This window comes from Eucyclogobius newberryi, unplaced genomic scaffold, assembly GCF_026437365.1.
Source record: "Eucyclogobius newberryi isolate DKJ021-1_F unplaced genomic scaffold, fEucNew1.0.hap1 SCAF_2, whole genome shotgun sequence".
Taxonomy (NCBI): Eukaryota; Metazoa; Chordata; class Actinopteri; order Gobiiformes; family Gobiidae; genus Eucyclogobius; species Eucyclogobius newberryi.
This window is the reverse complement of record NW_027315834.1, coordinates 12,050,050-12,075,737: the sequence shown is the minus strand read 5'-3', so window position 1 is coordinate 12,075,737 and position 25,688 is coordinate 12,050,050. Positions and strand designations below refer to the sequence as shown.

Genomic DNA, 25,688 nt, shown 5'->3' with positions numbered 1-25,688 from the left:
CCAGCTCAGACTTCCCTTTCCACACTCCCTTCCTCAAGCTCAGACTTCCCTTTCCACACACTTCCTTTCCTCACTGACTTCCTCCAGTTCAGACTTCCCTTTCCACACTCACTTCCTTCAGCTCCTCCAGCCCAGCCCAGCCCACAGAGAGACACAGTCCCTCCAGCATGTCCTAGCCCAGGGAGGCTTTCAGGAGGCTCTGGAACAGCTCCATCTGGAGGAGCAGCAGCTCTACACTGAGCTCCTCCCATGTAACTGAGCTGCTCACCCTCCAGCGCCCAGCAGCCCTGTGGAGGAAACTCATCTCCACCGCTTGTATGCGCAATCTACTCCTATCGGTCAATAGCCAAACAGAGTCCGAATGTAGCCTAACAACACTGGATGTGTCAAACTGAGCATTGCAAACAACTTAATGCACTAGTCAATATGCAATAGCGTTTTAGATTAGATTTGATTCAAAAAGACAGGTTCTTTTACAATACAGTTAATAGTTAATACAATAAAATATGAAGGCATATGTTTTAATGTATCTACTTTATCAATAAATGTATCATTCAGATCATGTTCTATTTCCCTGGGTAATATCTGTGTTTATGACCTGGAAAAAGCTCTTAAGCATCAAAGTTTTGAACCAAACATCACCAACCCCCAATTCAAGGTCTGGATTACAAAAGTTACAAAAATTCTTTATCATGTTGTAAAAGAAAATCAAATGAAAATGTTTGATATGTTGAAAGAAGGTATTTACACATGAGTTATTATGATAAAGAAATAAAACCAAGCAATGACCACCCTATCTTTATTAAAGCTTATAAATCAGAACTTTCAAAGGGAATAATTATATAAGAAATATATATAAAACTTATATAAATGTACTAGTAGTCTGGACAGCCAATATAATAAACATATTCAATGGGAAAGAGAAGGTAATTCTGTTTTGAAACAATTAGAAAATATATGTACCTCACAATGGAGGACCAAGAAATCACAGAAAGAATTCTGTTGGAAAGACACATTTTTTCATAACACCATGTCAAAGTGCACATTATAGCACCTATCGCTCAGAAATAATGGACTGAGATCAATAACGAGCTACAGACATCAGACATTGACATCATCAATGAGCAAACTCCTGGCAGAAGCGGAAAAGGCCCTCACAAAAGAAATGGATAACACAAAATACGCAGAGGATTAAGGACTGGACTGAATATATTATGGACATTCGCAAACTCAATCTGAAAATGGATAAATTCGAACAACTTTGGACTGATTGGGACAGATACGCTGGACGTAAAGAATTGTTTGGATGGTTTTATTTTAACTGCATGTCCCCTCTCTGTGTCACGTTCTGTTTGGATGTAGGAAAAAAAATAAAAAAACGTTAAAAAATGAAAGTGAATCTATTTCACCTGGCTCGATCAAAGTACTTCAAAACACTTCTCTCTTGGATTAGGCCATTTTATTCCTTTTTATTCCTCAGGGCAAACTCTCTGCATTTGTGACAGACACGAGTCGACTGAGAGCGATTATGAGATCACAGCGCCCGAAGTGACAAGTCTAAAAATATTATAAAGTGAAAGATCAGAAATCTCCGTCTTTCCTTTCTTAACGTCACACAAAGCAGGTTGTGTTTGGTGTCACACAACGACTCTTGAGTTTCAAAAATAATTAAAACGTTCAGGTAAAGAAACAAAGTCTACCTGTGGCTGCAACTGGCTGTCAGACTATTTTAATCAAGATATTATGTGGAATGTATTCTCAAAAGAATATTGAACACATAATATCAGCTTATTCTGTTGCAAAGTGAAACTGCTACATTTGTTTATGGAGAATGGGCCATGCCAATATTTATACATGAAACAATACAAATGAATTTAAAAAAACATAGTCCTAAATACTGTACAGATTAGAAGTGCCAACATTCTAAAACTCATGTAGTTGAAAAGAAATTTGGATAAATTTAAAAGCGGTTTACTCTTTTGTTTTGAAGTAAAAATGTCAGTGTTATTTATTTTCAGATTTACTGCTTGTTGTCTTCAAATGTAGTGGTGGAAAGTAACAAGTACAAAGGTAAAAATGTACTGTACTTTTTAGGTACCTGCACTTTACTTAAGTACCTTTTACAGTAGATCCTTTCTACATTTACTACATTTCAGAGCGCGTATCTGTACATTCTACTTCACTACATTTTTGAACTACAAAGTGAAAGTGAACGTTCTTAAGGTTTCAGCACGTCTATGGAGACATCTTCTGGTTTAGCTTCCCTCCACTGGCTTAACTGTGCGTTTTAGAATTGATTTTTAGATTTGACTGATTCCTTTAAAAGCGTGGTAGGCCTTGCTCCAAGCTACACAGCTGAACTTTGAACCCCCCTGACCCCTGAAGCCTTAGCTCCTCAGGCAGGGCCTCGTTGGCTGTTCCAAAGCTGAAGCTCCAGTGATCACTATCACTGATATCTTTTAATTCACTTTTTTAAACTTCCTTTTTTTGTTTGGCCTTTTTATGATATTTATAGTGTTTTTACGTGTGTATATTTTGTTTTTATTTGTTGTGAAGCACTTTGTAAACCCTGTTTTTAAAGGTGCTATATAAATTATAATTATTATAAATTATAAATTATTATCATTATTTTAAGTATTATTATTATTATTATTATTAATAAATAAATACAATAAATAATAATAAACAAATATCCTGGAAATTTTCCTATCATGACCAAAAATCAACAGAATTCCTCAAGATTTATTTTTAGATGTTATTTTTAGCTTTATTTATTAGTTTTCAAATAAAAAATATTACTTTTACCTGAGTATTTTTGTTGTTGTTCCTGTATCTGTACTTTTAGTTAAGAGACACAATTGATTACTTCATCCACCAAGGTTAAAATGGAATCCTTTTAAAAATCCTCCCTGACTCTCCCTTGGTTCCAGAGCAGCTCGCACGTCTTTAAGCGCACAGAGGGCAGGTTTACCTTGCTCCACGTGACCTTCACAGCGGCGTCGTTGTTTGCCTGACATGGCAGCAGCAGACGCCCCCCGACCTCCTCTGAGTACCTCTCCTCTGGGACCAGGCTGAACGATGGGGGGTCCTGCCAACGCCACACAGAAGTACATCAGACGTCAATGAAAGCTACGCACCAAGAGCAAGCTGTCAACGTCACACAATAAAGCTACGGAAGTTAAGATGGTGCGAATTAAGAACATGTATTTATTGAATAGAATGGATGAAATATTCCAGTATTTTTTACAGGAGAAAAATAAAAAAACAAAAAGCTAAAAATACAATTTGAACGGACTTTTCTTGAGTACATTTTTGTTAAAACAAACAAATAAAGCAACTGTTTATAGATCCAGATCTTTTGGGATTTGTAAATTAATATAAACCCATTTTTCAAGCAATTTTCTAAAGATTACTGTGATATTTTTGCACTTAAAAATGATATGTTACAAATAAATAAAAAAAAATTAAAACTGTATATTATGGACGTATTATTTTGAGATTTTATTTCTTGTATCATTATTTTAGCATTTGAAATATTGTTAGGTTTGGGCACTTTTCCTCCCTATTGGTGATAATATTATTCTGTCTGTTCAGTTTTTGTCTAATCTGTTTATTTTTTTTTAGATTGGCTCCCGGTCGCGGGTGCGCGCCCGGCAGCCTTTAAAATGGAGACCGGATGGGCTCATCTCTCTCTCTCAACTCGGCTCCGCCCCTCCCGCTACGGTCCCGCTTCGTTGACGCACTCGGCTCGCCTGCTCCCAGCTGGCTCTCACTAGCAGTAGCACTAGCCTGTTTTGTTTGGCCAGGTGGGACCGGTAGTCCCATTTTCGCTTTTGTTTGGGGCTAGATAGGGGGTTTGGTGTGTCTTATTTTTGTGCTTTAGTTAGAGGTGTCGGCACCGGCTTCGACGGCCCTACACGGGGCTGGCCCGGTGTCGCTCCCATTTTATTTCTGTTTGGCTGGCCCACCAGGTCCACCTTTCTTTTTATAACTTTGGGGTGATTTTTAGGGCACGGGGGTTCGAAATTTAGCATTTATTTTGGTGAAAACCTAATAAACTTGTTTAAAATTGTCTTCGTCTCCGTTTTAAATATGTTTAGACCTCTCTTCGGGGTCATAACAAATACAAAATATACAAAATATTAAATCCATTCTTTAAAATATGAATAAAATGGTGTACAACCAGTCAAGTTAAAGTTAAATTAAGCTGCCTAAAATTACTCCAATGTTGACAGATGTAAGATATATACTGTAACTCAATTTAACTTTGCAGAAATCCATTATTTGCATTAAATGGAGTGTAAATGGACTGGATTAATGCCACATTGGACAAGATTATCTTAATAACAAAGGGATTAGTCGCACAATTAGCTTCTCAATTGTGCTGTCAATGTGGAGCGGGAGCGTCCTCATTATGGCAAAGGGCTCGGTGCCGACAGGAAAAGGTCAATAGAATGTCCTCTGCGTTAAGGTTTTAATGCGCTGTGACAGATGCGGGCGCACATAATTAACAAGCACGAAGAGATGGGCGGCTGGGCACAGTGGAAAAGACAGGAGCCAACTTTATAAAGGTGCATTGTGGAGTGGACTTAGAGCTGGCACATTTGGAACACAGCACGAGCCTAATATCTCCGCTCATTTACACCAGTTTTGACATAGTTTACATTTTTTTGGTAAAATTGTATCATTTTCCAGATTAAGAACCAGATTATTCACATTAGGGACCTTTAAAAAACTGTAAACAAAAACCTTCTCATATCTGGAAGGGAGGCAAAAGTGAAGTAAAACAAAATGTGATTTCAAAGGAGAAACTGGGATTAGAATCAGAATATCACAAAATATTAAGATAGTTTTGACAAAAATAAGTGGTACCAGAGCTTGGTTTCAGGACATTTACAATTGTATTTACAAAGTTAAATCTAATGGGAAATTACTATATAACATTTTTGATGAAGGCAATTTTAGGTTTGCTGGACATTAGCTTACAAACTAGCTTTAGCTTTGACACTACAATGTATATGATGGTTTACTTCATTTTGCCTATGTTCTGATGACAGCGCATCTTAAAAAGTCATGTTCAAATCTCATTTGTGTGACGCCCCCTTGTGGTCGTCTAGTATAAAGCCGTCACTCGTCATGGACTGTCAAATTATTCACTTCAAGTCCATATGAAGGTTCTCCTGTTTTTCTAATTATGACTTAGTTTTGTGGGATTCAACCTGTGGTAAATATTTGTCATACATAGTTTTACTTCAGTTAAGTTGCCATTTATGAAGACATTTTGAACAATTACATCTTAAATTTACAGGAAGTAGAGCTGAAACGGAATTCTTCAGTGATGTCATCAATGTGCGATGATGCATTGAAGACAGTTTAAACTGAACTGACACTCTTCTAACAGTTTAAACGATCATTCAACAAAATAAAGATGTTCTCTGGTGGTATTATTTGTCAATTCATAACTTTTGTGCAATTTCTATGGATTTTGGAGCGGAAATAAACAGCTCAACGTCAAAAACAAACAGATAAATGAAGACCTGTAGCTTGACCACGATCGGCCCCGATGGCCCCATGGAGCCGTAGCTGTTGTACGGCGTGCACACGTACACTCCGGCCACGTCGTCGTTGACTGTAGCCATCGTCAGAGAGCCGTCTGCAGTCAGCCTCCAGCCCGGGAACTGCACACACACACGATCAGAGCGCGTGAAAACACTGCACACACCATCAGAGCGCGTGAAAACACTGCACACACCATCAGAGCGCGTGAAAACACTGCACACACGATCAGAGCGCGTGAAAACACTGCACACACGATCAGAGCATGTGAAAACACTGCACACACGATCAGAGCGCGCTAAAACACTGCACACACGATCAGAGCATGTGAAAACACTGCACACACCATCAGAGCGCGTGAAAACACTGCAAACACAATGAAAACACTGCACACACCATCAGAGCGCCTGAAAACACTGCAAACACGATGAAAACACTGCACACACCATCAGAGCGCGTGAAAACACTGCACACACCATCAGAGCGCGTGAAAACACTGCAAACACGATGAAAACACTGCACACACCATCAGAGCGCGTGAAAACACTGCACACACGATCAGAGCGCGTGAAAACACTGCACACACGATCAGAGCGTGTGAAAACACTGCACACACCATCAGAGCGCGCTAAAACACTGCACACACGATCAGAGCATGTGAAAACACTGCACACACCATCAGAGAGCGTGAAAACACTGCAAACACAATGAAAACACTGCACACACCATCAGAGCGCGTGAAAACACTGCACACACAATAAGAGCGCGTGAAAACACTGCACACACCATCAGAGCGCGTGAAAACACGGCAGAGTATAGGGATGCAGGTGGAAATGCAGCCATGTTCAGGGCTGTGACTCAAAGGAACTTTGTGTAAAAGGAAAAAGGTTATAAACATCATAAAGGAACAACTCAGTCACTGCTGTTTCAGTTCATTAAAGTGAACTACTAACAGATAGAGATGTATAAATGTGATAAAATGTGAATATATGATTATATTTCTGTGATGTATTTTATCTGCATAATAGTGATATATTATCTGCATCATTAGTCTAAGAGAAGAACGGGTGTGTGAAAAACTGCATTTGTGAAGGTGTCGTCAAGATGGGCCAAAGGATGTTTACCCCAGGAGGGGGTGTGACAGCCCAGAGGAGTTTGGGTAATGTTTACCCAAGGCTTGATCTCTACGGAAAAATACCAAGTGCCTTGATGTGAAGCTGACCAATGAGAAATGTGACCCGCTTATTCCAGAATATCTAATAAAACCAACCAGCATGGGAAAAAACGAGGTGAGACGCACAAGGGTCAGCCAGTCTCCTTACAACGGCTTGGCTGACACAGCCCGGCGTTTTCTCCCTAGCTTGCCATACAAATGTCTGATATTTCTGTGTCGTTTCATATTCTAAGTTGAATTGTGTTCTCGATGTGTTACGGAATAGCATCGGTGTATGTCTGATTCCATGACAATAAAAGTGTTAAATTAACTTTTGATGATGATTTTGAAATCATTTTGACTGTAGCTTTGACTTAAAACATGTGGAAATTGAATATTGCATGTAAAATACCCCCCAAAAATGTTTTACAACATATTCTTATGTTATATTTATATTTATTAGGCCCGAGCCCCAGCAGGGCGGAGGGCCTATTGCTCCCGCAACGCTGCCGAAGGCAGCGTTGCAACTGTCTGACCAAACATGCGGGCACAGCCCGCATGTTTGGTACCCCGTCGCCCCTGGCAAGTACAGTGAACTAGCCCATGCCGAAGGCATGGATCATGCATACTTACTCCTGCTATGACAGAAATAGTCTACGCCCATTCACTCATTGTTGACAACAGCAGCGCGAAGCCTCCAAAATCACTCCTGGCATCGTCCCGTACGCGAGAATCCATGCCGCAGGCATGGGCCATGCTTGTATCTGCTCAAATCAATGGAAGTCTATGGGGAGTGGGCGGGGCATCCCGACAGAATAGGGAGTGACGAGCGCGTAAGCGCTCGTAATGATGATTCCACCCCATGTCGGCATCGGGAAGGCTTAGAGCTTTCAAACGATGTAGAATTTGTTGTTATAGTGGAAACGCCTATATTGTTTTTGCTAAAAATATTATTATTTTTTTTATTAGGCCCGAGCCCCAGCAGGGCGGAGGGCCTATTGCTCCCGCAACGCTGCCGAAATTCAGAATCTGCGAAAAATTTGATTTTTTCTGGGCCATTTTTTTTTTCGTCAAAAAAATGGCGCGACAGCGCCACCGACAAAAGTCAAAATACATTGCGCCTATGGGAGACGCCCCGGGGTCAACTTTGCCGTAGAGCTACGAAATTCGGGACACGCATTCCTCTCTTGAGGACAAAAAAAAATGTTATTGTGGCCACGCCCCCAGACTTACCCTATGCCCGCCATCTTCCTTTGAAAATGAAAAAAAGCTGAGTTAGCCATTTTGTTCACGTCAAACTTTGACGAACTCCTCCTAGGGCGTTTTGCCCACCAACTTCAAAATCGGCGTACGTCCTCTGGACAAGTGGGGCATCTAAAGTTATCCAAATTTTTGGGATACCTTTTACGGTCTACATGCGGCGCAGCCACAAAATTGGACAACTTATTTTGGGATAATGCTAATCTAAAAATTGCTCCCATTTGATCAAAACGAGTCCGATTTGGACCAAATTTGAATCAGTTGTTAAACTATCCAGTTTGGACCAGTTTATGATGACAAAATTTGCCATCCTGATCATACAAGTATGAGAACCGAAGCCATATTTTGTACGGTGTAACCGTAGCGATGACAGAAACATCCCGTGTTATCCTTATGGGAAAATCGCAAAATCGCTCAAATCACCACATTTTTACGCTTCACACTTTAACGAACTCCTCCCAAGGCGATAGCTCGATCAAGTTCATATTTGGGGAAATCATCTACACAAACGGGGCATTAAAAGTTATCCATATTTTGATTTTAAGTGCTACGGTCTCTGTGCCGTGGAGCTGCAAATATACTGTCACAAATGGGAAAAACGCCAAATCCTTGAAATGTTCACATTTACGCTTCACACTTTAACAAACTCCTAGTGCGTTTGGCCCACCGATCTCAAAATCGGTGTACCTCCTCTAGACAAGTGGGGCATCTAAAGTTATTCAAATTTTATGGATAACATTTACGGTCTCTGTGCAGCTGAGCCGCAAACTTTTCGCAGAATTTGGACTATTTGGCCTTCAGAGGGGCCTATAAACAAGAGTTTTTCCAAATGACATGACATTTTGCACTAAATTCTCATTTGCCATCCCCAAATTAAAAGTATGGGAGCCAAAGTCATATTTGGTAAAGCGTAGCCGTAGCGATGACAGAAACATCCCATGTTATCCCTATGGGGAAACCGTAAAATCTCTAAAATGACCACATTTTTACACTTCACACTTTAACAAACTCCTCCTAGGGCGATCACCCGATCAAGTTCATATTTGGGGAAAATAATCTACACAAGCGGAGCATCAAAAGTTATCCATATTTTTATTCCAAGTGTCACGGTCTCTGTGCGCTGGAGCTGCACATTTGACCGACATTTGTGTTCATCAATGTGTCGCTGTCTTAGTTGTTAGACAATTGCGTTAGCGCCATCTCTGTAAAATGCAGAGAGCAGAGTCGGAAGGCCGGCGGCCCGCGAGGGCCGTTGGATGCCGCTTGCGGCTTTAATTAGGCCCGAGCCCCAGCAGGGCGGAGGGCCTATTGCTCCCGCAACGCTGCCGAAGGCAGCGTTGCAACTGTCTGACCAAACATGCGGGCTGCGCCCGCATGTTTGGTGCCCCGTCGCCCCTGGCAAGTACAGTGAACTAGCCCATGCCGAAGGCATGGATCATGCATACTTACTCCTGCTATGACAGAAATAGTCAACAATTTGTGAATGGGCGTAGCCCATTCACAAATTGTTGACAACAGCAGCGCGAAGCGCTGCATTCCTCCAAAAACCCTCCTGGCATCGTCCTGTACGCGAGAATCCATGCCGCAGGCATGGGCCATGCTTGTATCTGCTCAAATCAATGGAAGTCTATGGGGAGTGGGCGGGGCATCCCGACGGAATGGGGAGTGACGAGCGCGTAAGCGCTCGTAATGATGATTCCACCCCATGGCGGCATGGGGAAGGCTTAGAGCTTTCAAACGATGTATAATTTGTTGTTATAGTGGAAACGGCTATATTGTTTTTGCTAAAAATATTATTAGGCCCGAGCGCCACAAGCTGGCGAGAGGCCTATTAATCTCGTAAGTCCGTGCGAAGCACGGCTGCGAAAGTGCGCACGTAGTGCGCACGAAATCGAGCGCGAAGCGCTCGCCCACTTCCAAACACTCACTAACGCACTCCTCCACTCATGCACGCCCCGTGCATACTAATTAGTTGTAGGAAAATGGAACATTACCGTTGTAAACGGGCGAAGCCCGTGCAAAAGTTCGCACTAAACGAGCACTTTACATTGGGATGACGACCGCTTCGCGGTCGTCATCCCCATATAAAGCACTCATTTGCGCTAAGTAGCTCACGAATACGTTCCCCATCTCTTGCATGTTCCGTGCATATAGGCATGTAATGCAAAAATTGAACATTATTACTGTATAGAGGGCCAAAAACACAAAGTGGGCGGAGCCCACTCAAAATTATCGAAAGTACCCGTCAGTGACCAGGGACCCACACCATGAGGTAGGAAAGCGCGAGCGCTTTCCGAAAATGTATAGTTTATGATATTTGAAAAATGGGAAACATTGTTTTCGCATCGGAATATTATTCTTTCTTTCTTTCTTTCTTTCTTTCTTCTTCTCGGGACCAACCCCCCTATTTTTCACCCAGTGAACATTGACGAAAAGTCACAAAAATTTGCACACCTCTAAAAATCGTGCCTCTCTACATTCTGGCTATTTCCCTTTTCTAAAATAAAAAAAATTGGCGCGTCAGCGCCACCAAATGTACCAAAAATGCATTGAGAGATGGGAAATGACCCAAAAAAAATCTGATCGTAGAATCATGAAATTTGGCGCAGAGGTAGATGGTGACAAGAGAAGTAAAAAATATTATTACGGCAATGCCGTCCGCCCAACCAAATGTCGGCCATATTGCTTCAAAAATGGCTAAACATGACTTCGGAGTTTTTCCAAACGTCGTACTTTTACGAACTCCTCCCAGGGCGTTGGCCCTAAAAAGCTGAAATTTGGTGAAAATGCTACTGAGGAGTGGGACATCAAAAGTTATCGAAATTACATTGATACCTCTCACGGTCTCTGAGCGGCGAAGCCGCAAACTGTAGCTAGAATTTCAGAAATCTCCCATATTTAAAATTTCTGCCGTTTGCGCAGATAAAGTCCGAATTGCGTCAAATTAGAATCAGTTGTTAAACTCTTTGCCCTAAACCTACTTGAAGTGAAATAAATTCATTTGGCGCCACAGCGCCCCCTACAGATTTTATATGGAGGTTAAATGTTTAGTTTTGCGAAATTATATGAAATTTGACACACAACTCAATTTTAGCATCCCCATCAAAAAAGTCAATGACTCATGTCATAATTGTTATGGCGTTGCCGTAACGATGACCGAAACCTTTCATGTTTACACTTTAGACTTTCACAAACTCCTCCCAGGGCGTCAGCCCTATTAACCTGAAATTTGGTGAGACTCATCTTCAAGACCATCAAAAGTTATCCACATTTTCATTCAAAGAGTCACGGTGTCTGTGCGGCAAAGCCGCACATTTTGCCAAGAATTCAAAATAAAATAGCTTTTTGATGGTAAAACAAAGGGGAGAAGATGTGACAGCGTCACAGATTCAGCAGTAGGCGTAATAAAAGGACAATTGGGGCTCCTCTTGCGGCGTGGCGGCGGCGTGGCGAGGGCCGATCATTGCCGCTTGCGGCTATATTTATTTTTATTTTTATTATTAGGCCCGAGCCCCAGCAGGGCGGAGGGCCTATTGCTCCCGCAACGCTGCCGAAGGCAGCGTTGCAACTGTCTGACCAAACATGCGGGCGCAGCCCGCATGTTTGGTACCCCGTCGCCCCTGGCAAGTACAGTGAACTAGCCCATGCCGAAGGCATGGATCATGCATACTTACTCCTGCTATGACAGAAATAGTCAACAATTAGTGAATGGGCGTAGCCCATTCACTAATTGTTGACAACAGCAGCGCGAAGCGCTGCATTCCTCCAAAAACCCTCCTGGCATCGTCCCGTACGCGAGAGTCCATGCCGCAGGCATGGGCCATGCTTGTATCTGCTCAAATCAATGGAAGTCTATGGGGAGTGGGCGGGGCATCCCGACAGAATAGGGAGTGACGAGCGCGTAAGCGCTCGTAATGATGATTCCACCCCATGACGGCATCGGGAAGGCTTAGAGCTTTCAAACGATGTATAATTTGTTGTTATAGTGGAAACGGCTATATTGTTTTTGCTAAAAATATTATTATTTTTATTATTTTTCTTGTTCTTCTGCTTTTTGAGCTCTAATTTGACCCCCTGAACATGCTCAAAAACTCACCAAACTTTACCCAAAATTCAAAATCGGCGAAAAATTTTGTTTTTTCTGGGCCATTTTTTTTTGGGTTAAAAAATGGCGCGACAGCGCCACCGACAAAAGTCAAAATACATTGCGCCTATGGGAGACGCCCCGAGGTCAACTTTGGCGTAAAGCTACGAAATTCGGGACACGCATTCCTCTCGTGAGGACAAAAAAAAAATATCATTGTGGCCTTGCCCCCAGACTTACCCTATGCCCGCAGTCTTCCTTTGAAAATGAAAACACACTGTGTTAGCCATTTTGTTCACGTCAAACTTTTACGAACTCCTCCTAGGGCGTTTTGCCCACCGACTTCAAAATCGGCGGACGTCCTCTGGACAAGTGGGGCATCTAAAGTTATTCAATTTTTTGAGATACCTTTAACGGTCTGTGTGCGGCGCAGCCGCAAAGTTGGACAACTTATTTTGGAATATTGCAGATCTAAAAATTGTTCCCATTTGATCAAAACAAGTCCGATTAGGACCAAATTTGAATCAGTCGTTCAACTCTCTAGTTTAGACCAGTTTATGATGACAAAATTTAAATGGGCGCGATAGCGCCCCCTACAGAGTGACCTTTAAATTAACATTGAAGGTCAAAAATTAGTTCTACCAAAATTTTCTAAACTTTACCCAAAATTCTATTTTGCCGTCCCGATCAAAAAAGCCAATCAGACAAATGCCTTAATTTTTACGGCGTAGTCGTAACGATGACATAAACCTCCCATGTTATCCCTATGGGAAAACCGGTAAATCTCTCGAATATCCACATTTTTCTGTTTCACACTTTAACGAATTCCTCCTAGTGCGTTTTGCCCACCGACCTCAAAATCGGTGTACGTCCTCTAGACAAGTGGGGCATCTAAAGTTATGCAAATTTTAAGGATAGCTTTTACGGTCTCTGTGCGACGGAGCCGCAAACGTTTCCCAGAATTCTGACTATTTGGCCTTCAGAGTGGCCTATAAACAGTAGTTTTTCCAAATGACATTATATTTTGCACAAAATTCTAATTTGCCATCCTGATCATAAAGTATGAGAGCCAAAGTCATATTTTGTACGGCGTAACCGTAGCGATGACAGAAACATCCCATGTTATCCTTATGGGAAAATCGTAGAATCGCTCAAATCACCACATTTTTACGCTTCACACTTTAACAAACTCCTCCTAGGGCGATTGTCCGATCAAGTTCATATTTGGAAAATATCATCTACACAAGCGCGGCATCAAAACTTATCCATATTTTTATTCCAAGTGCTACGGTCTCTGTGCGGCGGCGCAGCAAATTTGACTGACACTTGTGTTCATTTGCACTGGATTGGCCATGTCCAATGTGTCGCCGTCTGTCAAGTTCTTTTTTAATTCAACACAATAAGGGCGCCATCTTTATCAAGTCGAAAGCGCAGAGTCGGAAGGCCGGCGGCCCGCGAGGGCCGTTGGATGCCGCTTGCGGCTTTAATTTTTCTTGTTCTTCTGCTTTTTGAGCTCTAATTTGACCCCCTGAACGTGCTCAAAAACTCACCAAACTTTGCCCAAAATTCAGAATCGGCGAAAAATTAGATTTTTTCTGGGCCATTTTTTTTTTCGTTAAAAAATGGCGCGACAGCGCCACCGACAAAAGTCAAAATACATTGCGCCTATGGGAGACGCCCCGAGGTCAACTTTGGCGTAAAGCTACAAAATTCGGGACACGCATTCCTCTCGTGAGGACAAAAAAAAATATTATTGTGGCCACGCCCCCAGACTTACCCTATGGCCGCCATCTTCCTTTGAAAATGAAAACACGCGGTGTCAGCCATTTTGTTCACGTCAAACTTTGACGAACTCCTCCTAGGGCGTTTTGCCAACCAACCTCAAAATCGGCGGACGTCCTCTGGACAAGTGGGGCATCTAAAGTTATCCAATTTTTTGAGATACCTTTTACGGTCTGTGTGCGGCGCAGCCGCAAAGTTGGACAACTTATTTTGGAATATTGAAGATCTAAAAATTGCTCCCATTTGATCAAAACGAGTCCGATTAGGACCAAATTTGAATCAGTTGTTAAACTTTCAAGTTTGGACCAGTTTATGATGACAAAATTGAAATGGGCGCGATAGCGCCCCCTACAGAGTTGCCTTTGAGTGAACATTGATGGACAAAAACTGGTTTTACACAAATGTTCTAAACTTTGCCCAAAATTCTATTTTGGGGTCCCGAGCAAAAGGCCAATCAAACTTATGCCTCAATTTTTACGGCGTAGTCGTAGCCATGACGGAAACCTCCCATGTTATCCCTATGGGAAAATTGCTAAATCTCTCGAATATCCACATTTTTCTGTTTCACACTTTAACGAACTCCTCCTAGGGCGTTTTGCCCACCAACCTCAAAATCGGTGTACGTCCCCTAGACAAGTGGGGCATCTAAAGTTATCCAAATTTTAAGGATAACTTTTACGGTCTCTGTGCGACGGAGCCGCAAACTTTTCCCTGAATTCTGACTATTTGGCCTTCAGAGTGGCCTATAAACAATAGAGTTTTTCCAAATGACATTATATTTTGCACAAAATTCTAATTTGCCATCCTGATCATAAAAGTATGAGAGCCAAAGTCATATTTTGTACGGCGTAACCGTAACGATGACAGAAACATCCCATGATATCCTTATGGGAAATTCGCAAAATTGCTCAAATCACCACATTTTTACGCTTCAGACTTTAACGAACTCCTCCTAGGGCGATTGTCTGATCACACTCATATTTGGGGAAAATCATCTACACAAGCGGGGCATCAAAAGTTATCCATATTTTGATTCTAAGTGCTACGGTCTCTGTGTGGCTGACCCGCATATATATGTCACAACTGGGAAAACAGCGGAATCTCTAAAATGACCACATTTTTACGCTTCACACTTTAACGAACTCCTCCTAGGGCGATTGTCCGATCAAGTTCATATTTGGGGAAAATCATCTACACAAGCAGGGCATCAAAAGTTATCCATATTTTGATTCTAAGTGCTACGGTCTCTGTGTGGCTGACCCGCAAATATATGTCACAAATGGGAAAACAGCAAAATCTCTCAAATTACCATATTTTTATGTTTTACACTTTAACAAACTCCTCCTAGTGCGTTTTGCCCACCAACCTCAAAATCGGTGTACGTCCTCTAGACAAGTGGGGCATCTAAAGTTATCCAAATTTTAAGGATAACTTTTACGGTCTCTGTGCGACGGAGCCACAAACTTTACCCAGAATTTGGACTATTTGGCCTTCAGAGTGGCCTATAAACAATAGAGTTTTTCCAAATAACATGACATTTTGCACTAAATTCTAATTTGCCATCCTGATCATACAAGTATGACAGCCAAAGTCATATTTTGTACGGCGTAACCGTAGCGATGACAGAAACATCCCATGATATCCTTATGGGAAAATCGTTGAATTGCTCAAATCACCACATTTTTACGCTTCAAACTTTAACAAACTCCTCCGTGGGCAATAGCTCGATCAAGCTTTACTTTGGGAAATATCATCTACACAAGCGCGGCATCAAAAGTTATCCATATTTATATTCTGAGTGCTACGGTCTCTGTGCGGCGGAGAAGCAAATTTGACTGACACTTGTGTTCATTTGCACTGGATTTGCCATGTCCAATGTGTCGCCGTCTGTCAAGTTCTTTTTTTATTCAACACAATAAGGGCGCCATCTTTATCAAGTCGAAAGCGCAGAGTCGGAAGGCCGGCGGCCCGCGAGGGCCGTTGGATGCCGCTTGCGGCTTTAATTTTTCTTGTTCTTCTTCAGCGCTTTGAACTCTAATTTGACCCCCTGAACATGCTCAAAAACTCACCAAACTTTGCCCAAAATTCAGAATCGGCGAAAAATTTGATTTTTTCTGGGCCATTTTTTTTTTCGTTAAAAAATGGCGCAACAGCGCTACCGACAAAAGTCAAAATACATTGCGCCTATGGGAGACGCCCCGAGGTCAACTTTGGCGTAAAGCTACGAAATTCGGAACACGCATTCCTCTCGTGAGGACAAAAAAAAAATATTATTGTGGCCACGCCCCCAGACTTACCCTATGGCCACCATCTTCCTTTGAAAATGAAAACAAGCTGAGTTAGCCATTTTGTTTACGTCAAACTTTGACGAACTCCTCCTAGGGCGTTTTGCCCACCGACTTCAAAATCGGCGTACGTCCTCTGGATAAGTGGGGCATCTAAAGTTATCCAATTTTTTGAGATGCCTTTTACGGTCTGTGTGCGGCGCAGCCGCAAAGTTGGACAACTTATTTTGGAATATTGCAGATCTAAAAATTGCTCCCATTTGATCAAAACCAGTCCGATTAGGACCAAATTTGAATCAGTTGTTAAACTTTCTAGTTTGGACCAGTTTAGGCTGACAAAATTGAAATGGCCGCGATAGCGCCCCCTACAGAGTGACCTTTAAATTAACATTGAAGGTCAAAAATTAGTTTTACCAAAATTGTCTAAACTTTACCCAAAATTCTCTTTTGCCGTCCCGATCACAAAAGCCAATCACAAAAATGCCTAAATTTTTACGGCGTAGTCGTAGCGATGACAGAAACCTCCCATGTTATCCCTATGGGAAAACCACAAAATCTCTCAAATTACCACATTTTTATGTTTTACACTTTAACGAACCCCTCCTAGTGCGTTTTGCCCACCAACCTCAAAATCGGTGTACGTCCTCTAGACAAGTGGTGCATCTAAAGTTATCCAAATTTTAAGGATAACTTTTACGGTCTCTGTGCGACGGAGCCGCAAACGTTTCCCAGAATTCTGACTATTTGGCCTTCAGAATGGCCTATAAACAATAGAATTTTTCCAAATGACATGACATTTTGCACTAAATTCTAATTTGCCATCCTGATCATACAAGTATGAGAGCCAAAGTCATATTTTGTACGGTGTAACCGTAGCGATGACAGAAACATCCCATGTTATCCTTATGGGAAAATCGCAAAATCGCTCAAATCACCACATTTTTACGCTTCACACTTTGACAAACTCCTCCTAGGGCGATTGTCCGATCAAACTCATATTTGGGGAAAATCATCTACACAAACGGGGCATCAAAAGTTATCCTGTAGCGGGGCTCTCCCTCAAAAATATGGCAAAGTCAGATTTCAAGTGCTCAGGTGGATTTATTGTGCCAAAACCGAAGTGCAAAAATAGTGCAACAGTGCAAAAATATATACAGTGAGCAAAAAGGTCCAAAAATCCAAAAACATATTTACAGAGTTCCAACTATGAGTTCAACTTTAACTCGTTCTCTCTTTTAACTCTCTCTCTTTTACTCTCTCTCTCACACTGTTACCTTCTCTGTTGTTGGAGACAGACTCACCCCCCAGCCAAGAGCGGCTCCCTTTATTCCTCACTTGCCCCTCCCACTGAGCAAAATAACTATATAATTCAAATCCCAAATAAATTGACAATAAACTGTTGTGGCCTCTTCCTACAACATAATACATCGTTAATTATATACACATGTTCAAAATAAAGCAAAATAAACACATAGAATACCCGGTGTCACATGGTCAGCACCACGGCGCAAACAACGCGCATTTAAACTTCCAGGAAGTCCTGGCTCGGTTTTCGACCCAAGTGGCTTTCGTGACAAAACAGGTAACAATTGGCGTGTGTATGCTTAGACTTAACCTAACGCGCGCAAGTGTGCACCCTTGGCGGATTAGTGACGGAGGAGTGCGGGGAAAGATGCGTGTGTAGCGTCTGATGCGAATGAATGAAACAGAGGGAAGCGCGGGGAACGGGGAATGTATGAGTGCGTGTTGGAAAGTGCGCGCGGGCATGAAGGGCCGCGCGGCTGCTCAGCAAATAAGCGCCGACACCAGTTAAAGACGGACTGGCTCCGTCACATTATCCCTCCCTTCCGGAAGGTTGACACTGTGGGGCAACCTGGACAAATAATCCGCAACAATGTTCATCTTGCCGGCACGGTGTCGGATGGCGAATCTGAAGGGCTGTAATGCGAGATACCATCTTGTCAGGCGACTATTATGATACTTCATAGTGTTGATCCAAGTCAGGGCACTATGATCAGTCTCTAGATCAAATTCTCGTCCGAGCAGGTAGTAGCGCAAGCTCTCCAACGCCCATTTGATTGCAAGGCCCTCTTTCTCTACAGCAGAGTAGCGGGTCTCGCGTGGCAGGAGTTTGCGACTCAAATACAATATTGGACGCTCCTCTCCAGGTTCCCCCTGAGTCAGTACTGCTCCGAGGCCAACCATGGAGGCATCCACTTGTACCAAGAAGCGCTTGGTGAAGTCTGGACTCTTCAGCACCGGTGATGAACACAGGTGAGCTTTGAGGGTGTTGAAGGCATTCTCACAGTCCTCGGTCCAGACGACTGGGTTTCGCTGGCCTTTGGCGGTGAGTGCTGTAAGCGGAGTGGCAATCGTTGCGAACTGCGGCACAAACCGCCTGTACCATCCGGCCAACCCCAGAAAGGAACGCACCTCTTTCTTTGTTCGTGGCCTCGGAGATCTCAGGATAGCCTCGACCTTGTCGACCTGAGGCCTCACCTCCCCTCGACCCATCTGGTAGCCGAGGTAGCGTGTCTCCTGCCGAGCCCACTCACACTTTGCCGGATTCAGCGTAAGACCGGCTCGCTGGATCTGCTTCAGGACTTGGGAGAGATGTCGGACATGGTCCTCCCAGGTCTCGCTGAAGATGACGACATCGTCGAGATAAGCCGCGCTGAATAGCTCACACCCCTGGAGAACTCGATCCATCAGACGTTGAAACGTAGCGGGTGCTCCATGCAGCCCGAATGGCATCACAGTAAACTGAAACAGTCCAGTTGGTGTTTGAAATGCTGTGTAGGGCCGTGAGGACTTCTCGAGGGGCACTTGCCAGTATCCTTTGCAAAGGTCCAATGTGGTTATGTACTTGGCGGAACCAATCTTCTCCAGCAAGTCATCAATCCTTGGCATTGGGTATGCATCAAATTCAGACAGAGTTCAGCTTTCGAAAGTCAATACATATCCTGAGTGATCCGTCTTTCTTGAAAACAATCACTACAGGACTGCTCCATTCGGATTTGGAAGGTTCGATGACTCCCAGTCTCAGCATTTCTTGGATCTCATCTTGGAGCTTCCCAACAAGCTGCTGTGGTACACGATATGGTCGCTGTCGGATCGGCCGACCCTCCTTCAGGCGGATGCCATGTTCCACCACTGTAGTTCTTCCAGGACTGGCACGGAACAGCGAAGACACTTCTTTGAAGGTCTGGAGTAGCTGTGTGGCTTGCTCAGGAGGAAGATGAACCAGCACAGGGGTAGCAGTGTTGGTCAGTCCCTCCAGTCCCATGTCCGGCTCTTCCCCGTCCTCGTCATCGTCTACTTTCCTGACCAACAGGACTTTTGTTGGAGCTTGGACTGGACGCTCTCTCCACTCCTTCAGTAGGTTGACATGGTACGTCTGCCTGGACTTCTTTTTCTCTGGATGCAGGACCTCGTAGGTGACTGGCCCCATCTTCCGGGTGACAGTGTACGGGCCCTGCCATTTTGCTAAAAGTTTATGGGTGGAGGATGGCAGAAGAAGCAGCACCTTCTGACCAGGCTGGAACTCACGACTGCGGGCTTGGCGGTCGTACCAGGTCTTCTGGGCTTTTTGAGCACCTAGCAAGTTCTTCTCTGCCTCCTCAAAGTACTTTGACAGTCTCTCTCGCATTTCAAGTACAAACTTGACAATACTCCGGTCACTTTGTCGTGCTGGTGGGCCCTCCCATTGTTTGTGTAGAAGGTCCAAAGGCCCCTGAACATCCCAGCCATATAACAGTTCAAATGGAGAAAATCCAGTTGACGCCTGTGGGACCTCTCGATAGGCAAACAAAACAAAGGGTAGCCCACAGTCCCAGTCTTTGCCGGTATCATCCACGAACTTCTGGAGCATCCGCTTCAGTGTCTGGTTAAACCGCTCAACCAGTCCATCCGTCTGTGGGTGGTACGGGGTGGTTTTGATGGATGAAATGCCCAGTTGCTGCTGGAAAAGATGCATTAACCGAGAAGTGAAGTTGGTGCCTTGGTCCGTAAGAATTTCATCAGGTAATCCAACTCTGGAGAACAGTTGAACAAGCGCTCGAAGGACAGCAGGCGCAGTGATGGTTCTCAGCGGAAAAGCCTCTGGAAATCTGGTGGCATAATCCGAGATGACCAGGATGTACTGATGTCCACTGCTGCTCTTCACCAGGGGCCCCACAATGTCCATCGCAATCCTTCGGAAGGGAGTGTAGATAACTGGAAGAGGTTGCAAAAAGGCAAGGTCAGACTTGCGCACTGGACATGTTTTCTGACAGGTTGGACATGTAGCGCAATATATGTGAATGTCAGCATACATGGACGGCCAATAAAATCTAGAACTGACGCGCAAGAATGTTTTGTGGCGACCGAGGTGACCTGACCATGGCACTGTGTGTGCTAAATGCATGACAAGGGTCCTACAGCTAAAGGGAACAACAAGACGTTTACATTCATCACTAACGATATACAACACCCCATTGTCAATAATAAACTTCTCTTGACCCAGACAACCTTTGGTTTCTTTTCCCACCTTAGCAAAAAGACTTTTCAAAGTAATATCATTGCTTTGCAACAAAGAAACATTTTCAGGTACATCCCACACAAAAGAATCACAATTTTCAGGATTTAAAGACCACATTTCTTTTTCAAAGCGTCGCTGACGCCGGGATTTCCTTGGCCCTTTGGTGCCTCCCTCACATGGACTACTGTCCAAACCTGGCAGAGGTTGGACACCGGCTTTCACTTGTGCCCGCGTAAGAACAGAACACAACACATTTCCACAGTCATTATTCCCCCCAGAGTCAACATTCCCAGACAACAGGTCCATCGGAAAAGGTAGGTCCCAACCGAGAATAGCATCCACGGGTAGGTTTTCTACTACTCCAACAGTCACCAGATAGGGCTGGTCTGCAACTGTTATGGTAACCTCCACAGTAGGATAAAGGTGGCTATCCCCGTGCACACACAAAATGTCCACTGTCTTGCCATAGTTTATGCTGCTAACTGGCACTGAGCTACGTTTGATAAGGGATGTAAAACTACCAGTGTCCAGTAAAGCAGAAACCTCTTGGCCATTAATTAGCACCTTCTTACAGCGTTTAATAGTACTTTCTGTCTCATGAGTGCCCTCTGCCTCTGGTCTTGGAGGATAGCACGCTCCGCTAACTTTAGCTTTACGGACTGGGCAAACTGAGGCTTTGTGCCCAGGTTGTTGGCAGGAAAAACAAATAAACTCCTTACCAGGTCCTCGTTGGTTTGGGGCAGAATTCATGGTACCTGACACGTCTTGGTTGGTCTCACGTCTGGCAGGCCTTGGTAGAAAAGGTTGAGCTGGTGCGCGCTGGGATGCTGTGGTTAACCGGGCAGAAGATACTCCTTTCCGAGCGTTGAGATACTGCACGGCCAACTTAGCAGCGGTAAATCCATCGGCTGGCTCATGTTCCTTCACCCAGGTCCTCACTTCAAAGGGAAACGCCCGCAGAAGCTGCTCCATGATGATCGCTTCACCAATTTCCTCCTTGGAGCGTTCATCCGGTCTTATCCAGCGGCGATAGAGTCCTCGGAGGCGATGATAGGTCTCCGTAGGGCTTTCATCATGCGGCAGAGTGCTGGAGCGAAACTGCTGTCGGTAAGTTTCGGGTGAAATGTTAAATTTTGCAAGCAGAGCTGCTTTCAGGTCCATGTAACAGTGGGCTCTGTCTTCATCCATAGCAGAGTAGGCCTCCAGTCCCTTTCCAGTCAATAAGGGTACAAGACGACACGCCCACTCGTCCTCTGTCCACCTCCAGGTTCTAGCTATCCGCTCAAAACGTAGCAGATAATTTTCCATGTCCTCACCACTCTGAAACTGTGGTATTTTCGGCTCATTGTAATGTCTCCACTCTGGTCTCGGCCTGTCCTCAGCTTCCGGTACATGGCGCTGCGGCTCAGCATCATCATCGATCTCCATGCGGCTTCCATGGAACACCGATCTCTGGCCACCAGGGGTTGGTGACTCATGATGTGCAGGCAGGTTTGGCGCTGGACGAGGTCTTCGAAGAGTCGGCTGCGAAGGGGATGCAGGTTGAGCCCCGCGCTCCACAACAGTAGGAAAAGAGGCTCTCAGTCCCCGGAGTTCGGCCAGCAAACCCTCTTCGCGGCGTTGCTGTCCCGCTAGAAAATCTCTCATCAGCGTCACCATGTCCTGACCTGGTTCAGATGATGGCTCGGGCTTCTGCTCCCACTCTTCATCCTCATCTGTCTCCCATGCTGGGTCTGGAGCTCCTGCCCCCTCTGGCTGTCGATCACCGCCTTGTGATCGCAAACCTGTGCGCTTTGGTTGGCGAGAAACTTTCTTCCGACTTGCCATATCCCACTTCTGACACCAAATGTAGCGGGGCTCTCCCTCAAAAATATGGCGAAGTCAGATTTCAAGTGCTCAAGTGGATTTATTGTGCCAAAACCGAAGTGCAAAAATAGTGCAACAGTGCAAAAATATATACAGTGAGCAAAAAGGTCCAAAAATCCAAAAACATATATTTACAGAGTTCCAACTATGAGTTCAACTTTAACTCGTTCTCTCTTTTAACTCTCTCTCTTTTACTCTCTCTCTCACACTGTTACCTTCTCTGTTGTTGGAGACAGACTCACCCCCCAGCCAAGAGCGGCTCCCTTTATTCCTCACTTGCCCCTCCCACTGAGCAAAATAACTATATAATTCAAATCCCAAATAAATTGACAATAAACTGTTGTGGCCTCTTCCTACAACATAATACATCATTAATTATATACACATGTTCAAAATAAAGCAATATAAACACATAGAATACCCGGTGTCACATGGTCAGCACCACGGCGCAAACAACGCGCATTTAAACTTCCAGGAAGTCCTGGCTCGGTTTCGACCCAACGCGACGCATCGGCGGAGCGTGGCTTTCGTGACAAAACAGGTAACAATTGGTGTGTGTATGCTTAGACTTAACCTAACGCGCGCAAGTGTGCACCCTTGGCGGATTAGTGACGGAGGAGTGCGGGGAAAGATGCGTGTGTAGCGTCTGATGCGAATGAATGAAACAGAGGGAAGCGCGGGGAACGGGGAATGTATGAGTGTGTGTTGGAAAGTGCGCGCGGGCATGAAGGGCCGCGCGGCTGCTCAGCAAATAAGCGCCGACACCAGTTAAAGACGGACTGGCTCTGTCACATATCCATATTTTGATTTTAAGTGGTACGGTCTCTGTGCCGTGGAGCTGCAAATATACTGTCACAAATGGGAAAAACGCCAAATCCTTGAAATGTTCACATTTACGCTTCACACTTTAACAAACTCCTCCTAGTGCGTTTGGCTCACCAATCTCAAAATCGGTGTACGTCCTCTAGACAAGTGGGGCATCTAAAGTTATTCAAATTTCATGGATAACATTTACGGTCTCTGTGCAGCTGAGCCGCAAACTTTTCGCAGAATTTGGACTATTTGGCCTTCAGAGTGGCCTATAAACAAGAGTTTTTCCAAATGACATGATATTTTGCACACAATTCTCATTTGCCATTCCCAAAATAAAAGTATGGGAGCCAAAGTCATATTTGGTAAAGCGTAGCCGTAGCGATGACAGAAACATCCCATGTTATCCCTATGGGGAAACCGCAAAATCTCTAAAATGACCACATTTTTACGCTTCACACTTTAACAAACTCCTCCTAGGGCGAATACCCGATCAAGTTCATATTTGGGGAGAATCATCTACACAAGCGGAGCATCAAAAGTTATCCATATTTTGATTTTAAGTACTAGGGTCTCTGTGCGGTAGAGCCGCACATTCGACCCACATTTGTGTTCATTTGCACTGGTTAAGCACAGCATTGAACATGTCCAATGTGTCGCTGTCTTAGTTCTTAGACAATTACGTTAGCGCCATCTCTGTAAAATGCAGAGAGCAGAGTCGGAAGGCCGGCAGCCCGCGAGGGCCGTTGGATGCCGCTTGCGGCTTTAATTTTATATGTATTTTATATTTATTTTATGTATTTAATGTATTTTATTTTATAACATAAAATACATTATCAGTGACATACAGTTCTTATGTTATCTGCCTCATTTTTTCAACTTGAACTTGTACACAATAATTACAATATAAATTTGCTATAAAGGAACAAACAAAAACACTTTGCAAACTGCTCTCCGGTCCTTTCTCTCAACAACATCATTTTCTTATTTCATTAGTAGTTTTTAAAAGCCACACAAATCATCATCATTATGGAAACAAGTGTTCTGAGGATTACTCAAATAAACCTGAATGAAACTCAACTCGAGCTATGTTTTGACAAAGAAACAACAGAAAACAAACTGTGTTCTTAAAGTGCTTATGACAGGTACAGGTTCAAGTTAAGGTTCACGTTATTGTACACGTAATGAAATTGGTCCTCTGTCTTCTGGGACCATCTCCAGATCTTTGAGCTAGGCTTGGTCGGGACTATACCAGGTCTTACTTATGATCACTTTTATATTTATCATAGCTTTACAGGCAGTTTGTGAAAAATTGTGGGGGAAAAACATGGAAGTTGTGCTACGTTCTTGAAAATGAATCCCTCAATCTGTCATAAATATTCAAGATTCCATCCAAAACGCAGGGACAATTAATGTGGACGGAACACAGTTTTCAGCTAATAACCTTAAAAATAAGAAATAAAAAAGAAAAGAATAAACCTTAATTAGTGTGTATATTCCAACCAGGAAGTATAGAATTAAAACAAAAGGGTCAATTCTTTAGCAAAAAAATTAAATTTAATAATATTAACATGGTAATATGCGACGGTATAAAGGTAATATGGCCTTTACAGTCATCTAAAAACAGGATTTCATTAATACACAACTGGTCTCTCAACACATGTCTCTGTAAGCTAATTGTAATAACGCTTGATTAAAAATGTGTTTGCGCAGCTATGATGATAAGTATCATAGTTTCTTCATTATGCATATCACAGCTTCATAATCTTTGCAGCTGGGAAGGAATTAAATATAAGTAAATATAAATACAGCGGACACATCAAGGCTATAGTCACAACACGGTTCAGTTTGATTAGACTTTATGCAGCAGAATGTCACTGAAGCAGGTTTGAACAAATACAAATGACTGGAACACACTTGTCATTTTAGGTTATTATACAATTAATTTTAGAATAAAGGAGTGTTTATTTGAACAAAGTAAGAGTAGTGTTATTTCGAAATAATATTACTAGTAGAAATACAGTGGTTTATACCATTATTCAAGTAAGAGTAAAAAAGTATTTGGGAAAAGAAAAGTACCTGTCTGGACATGAAGTTGATATAATTTGAAGTTAATGTAATTGGTACAGATGCAGCAACCCTCCAAGTATTAAAGGACAAATATGACGTATGATTTGCATTGTTATCAACCTTTAAACATGATCTTAAGTACCTTTAGTTTGGCATCTCATGTTTTAGAACAAAATAATATAGTGTTACATTTGGATCTCTGCTTTTTAACCGATGCTACCTGTGTTTTGGCACTGGCGGCAGAGGGAGCACGTCATGCTGGCCTGTTTACTTCCTGCTCTCAGTTGTACTGTCTGGAGATGC

At 43.3% G+C, this 25,688-nt stretch overlaps 1 protein-coding gene across 1 annotated transcript in view; it reads right to left on the bottom strand.

The window, feature by feature from the left end:
* The window catches only part of LOC140366996 (protein turtle homolog A-like), a 151,549-nt gene that overhangs the window by 27,245 nt on the left and 98,616 nt on the right, over window positions 1-25,688 (bottom strand). The window contains exons 10-11 of the mRNA XM_072453274.1: window positions 5,538-5,678; window positions 2,972-3,088 (exon numbers count right to left, since the gene is read on the bottom strand). Of these exons, the coding sequence (XP_072309375.1) occupies window positions 2,972-3,088; window positions 5,538-5,678 (258 nt within the window). The remainder of the gene's footprint in view (window positions 1-2,971; window positions 3,089-5,537; window positions 5,679-25,688) is intronic.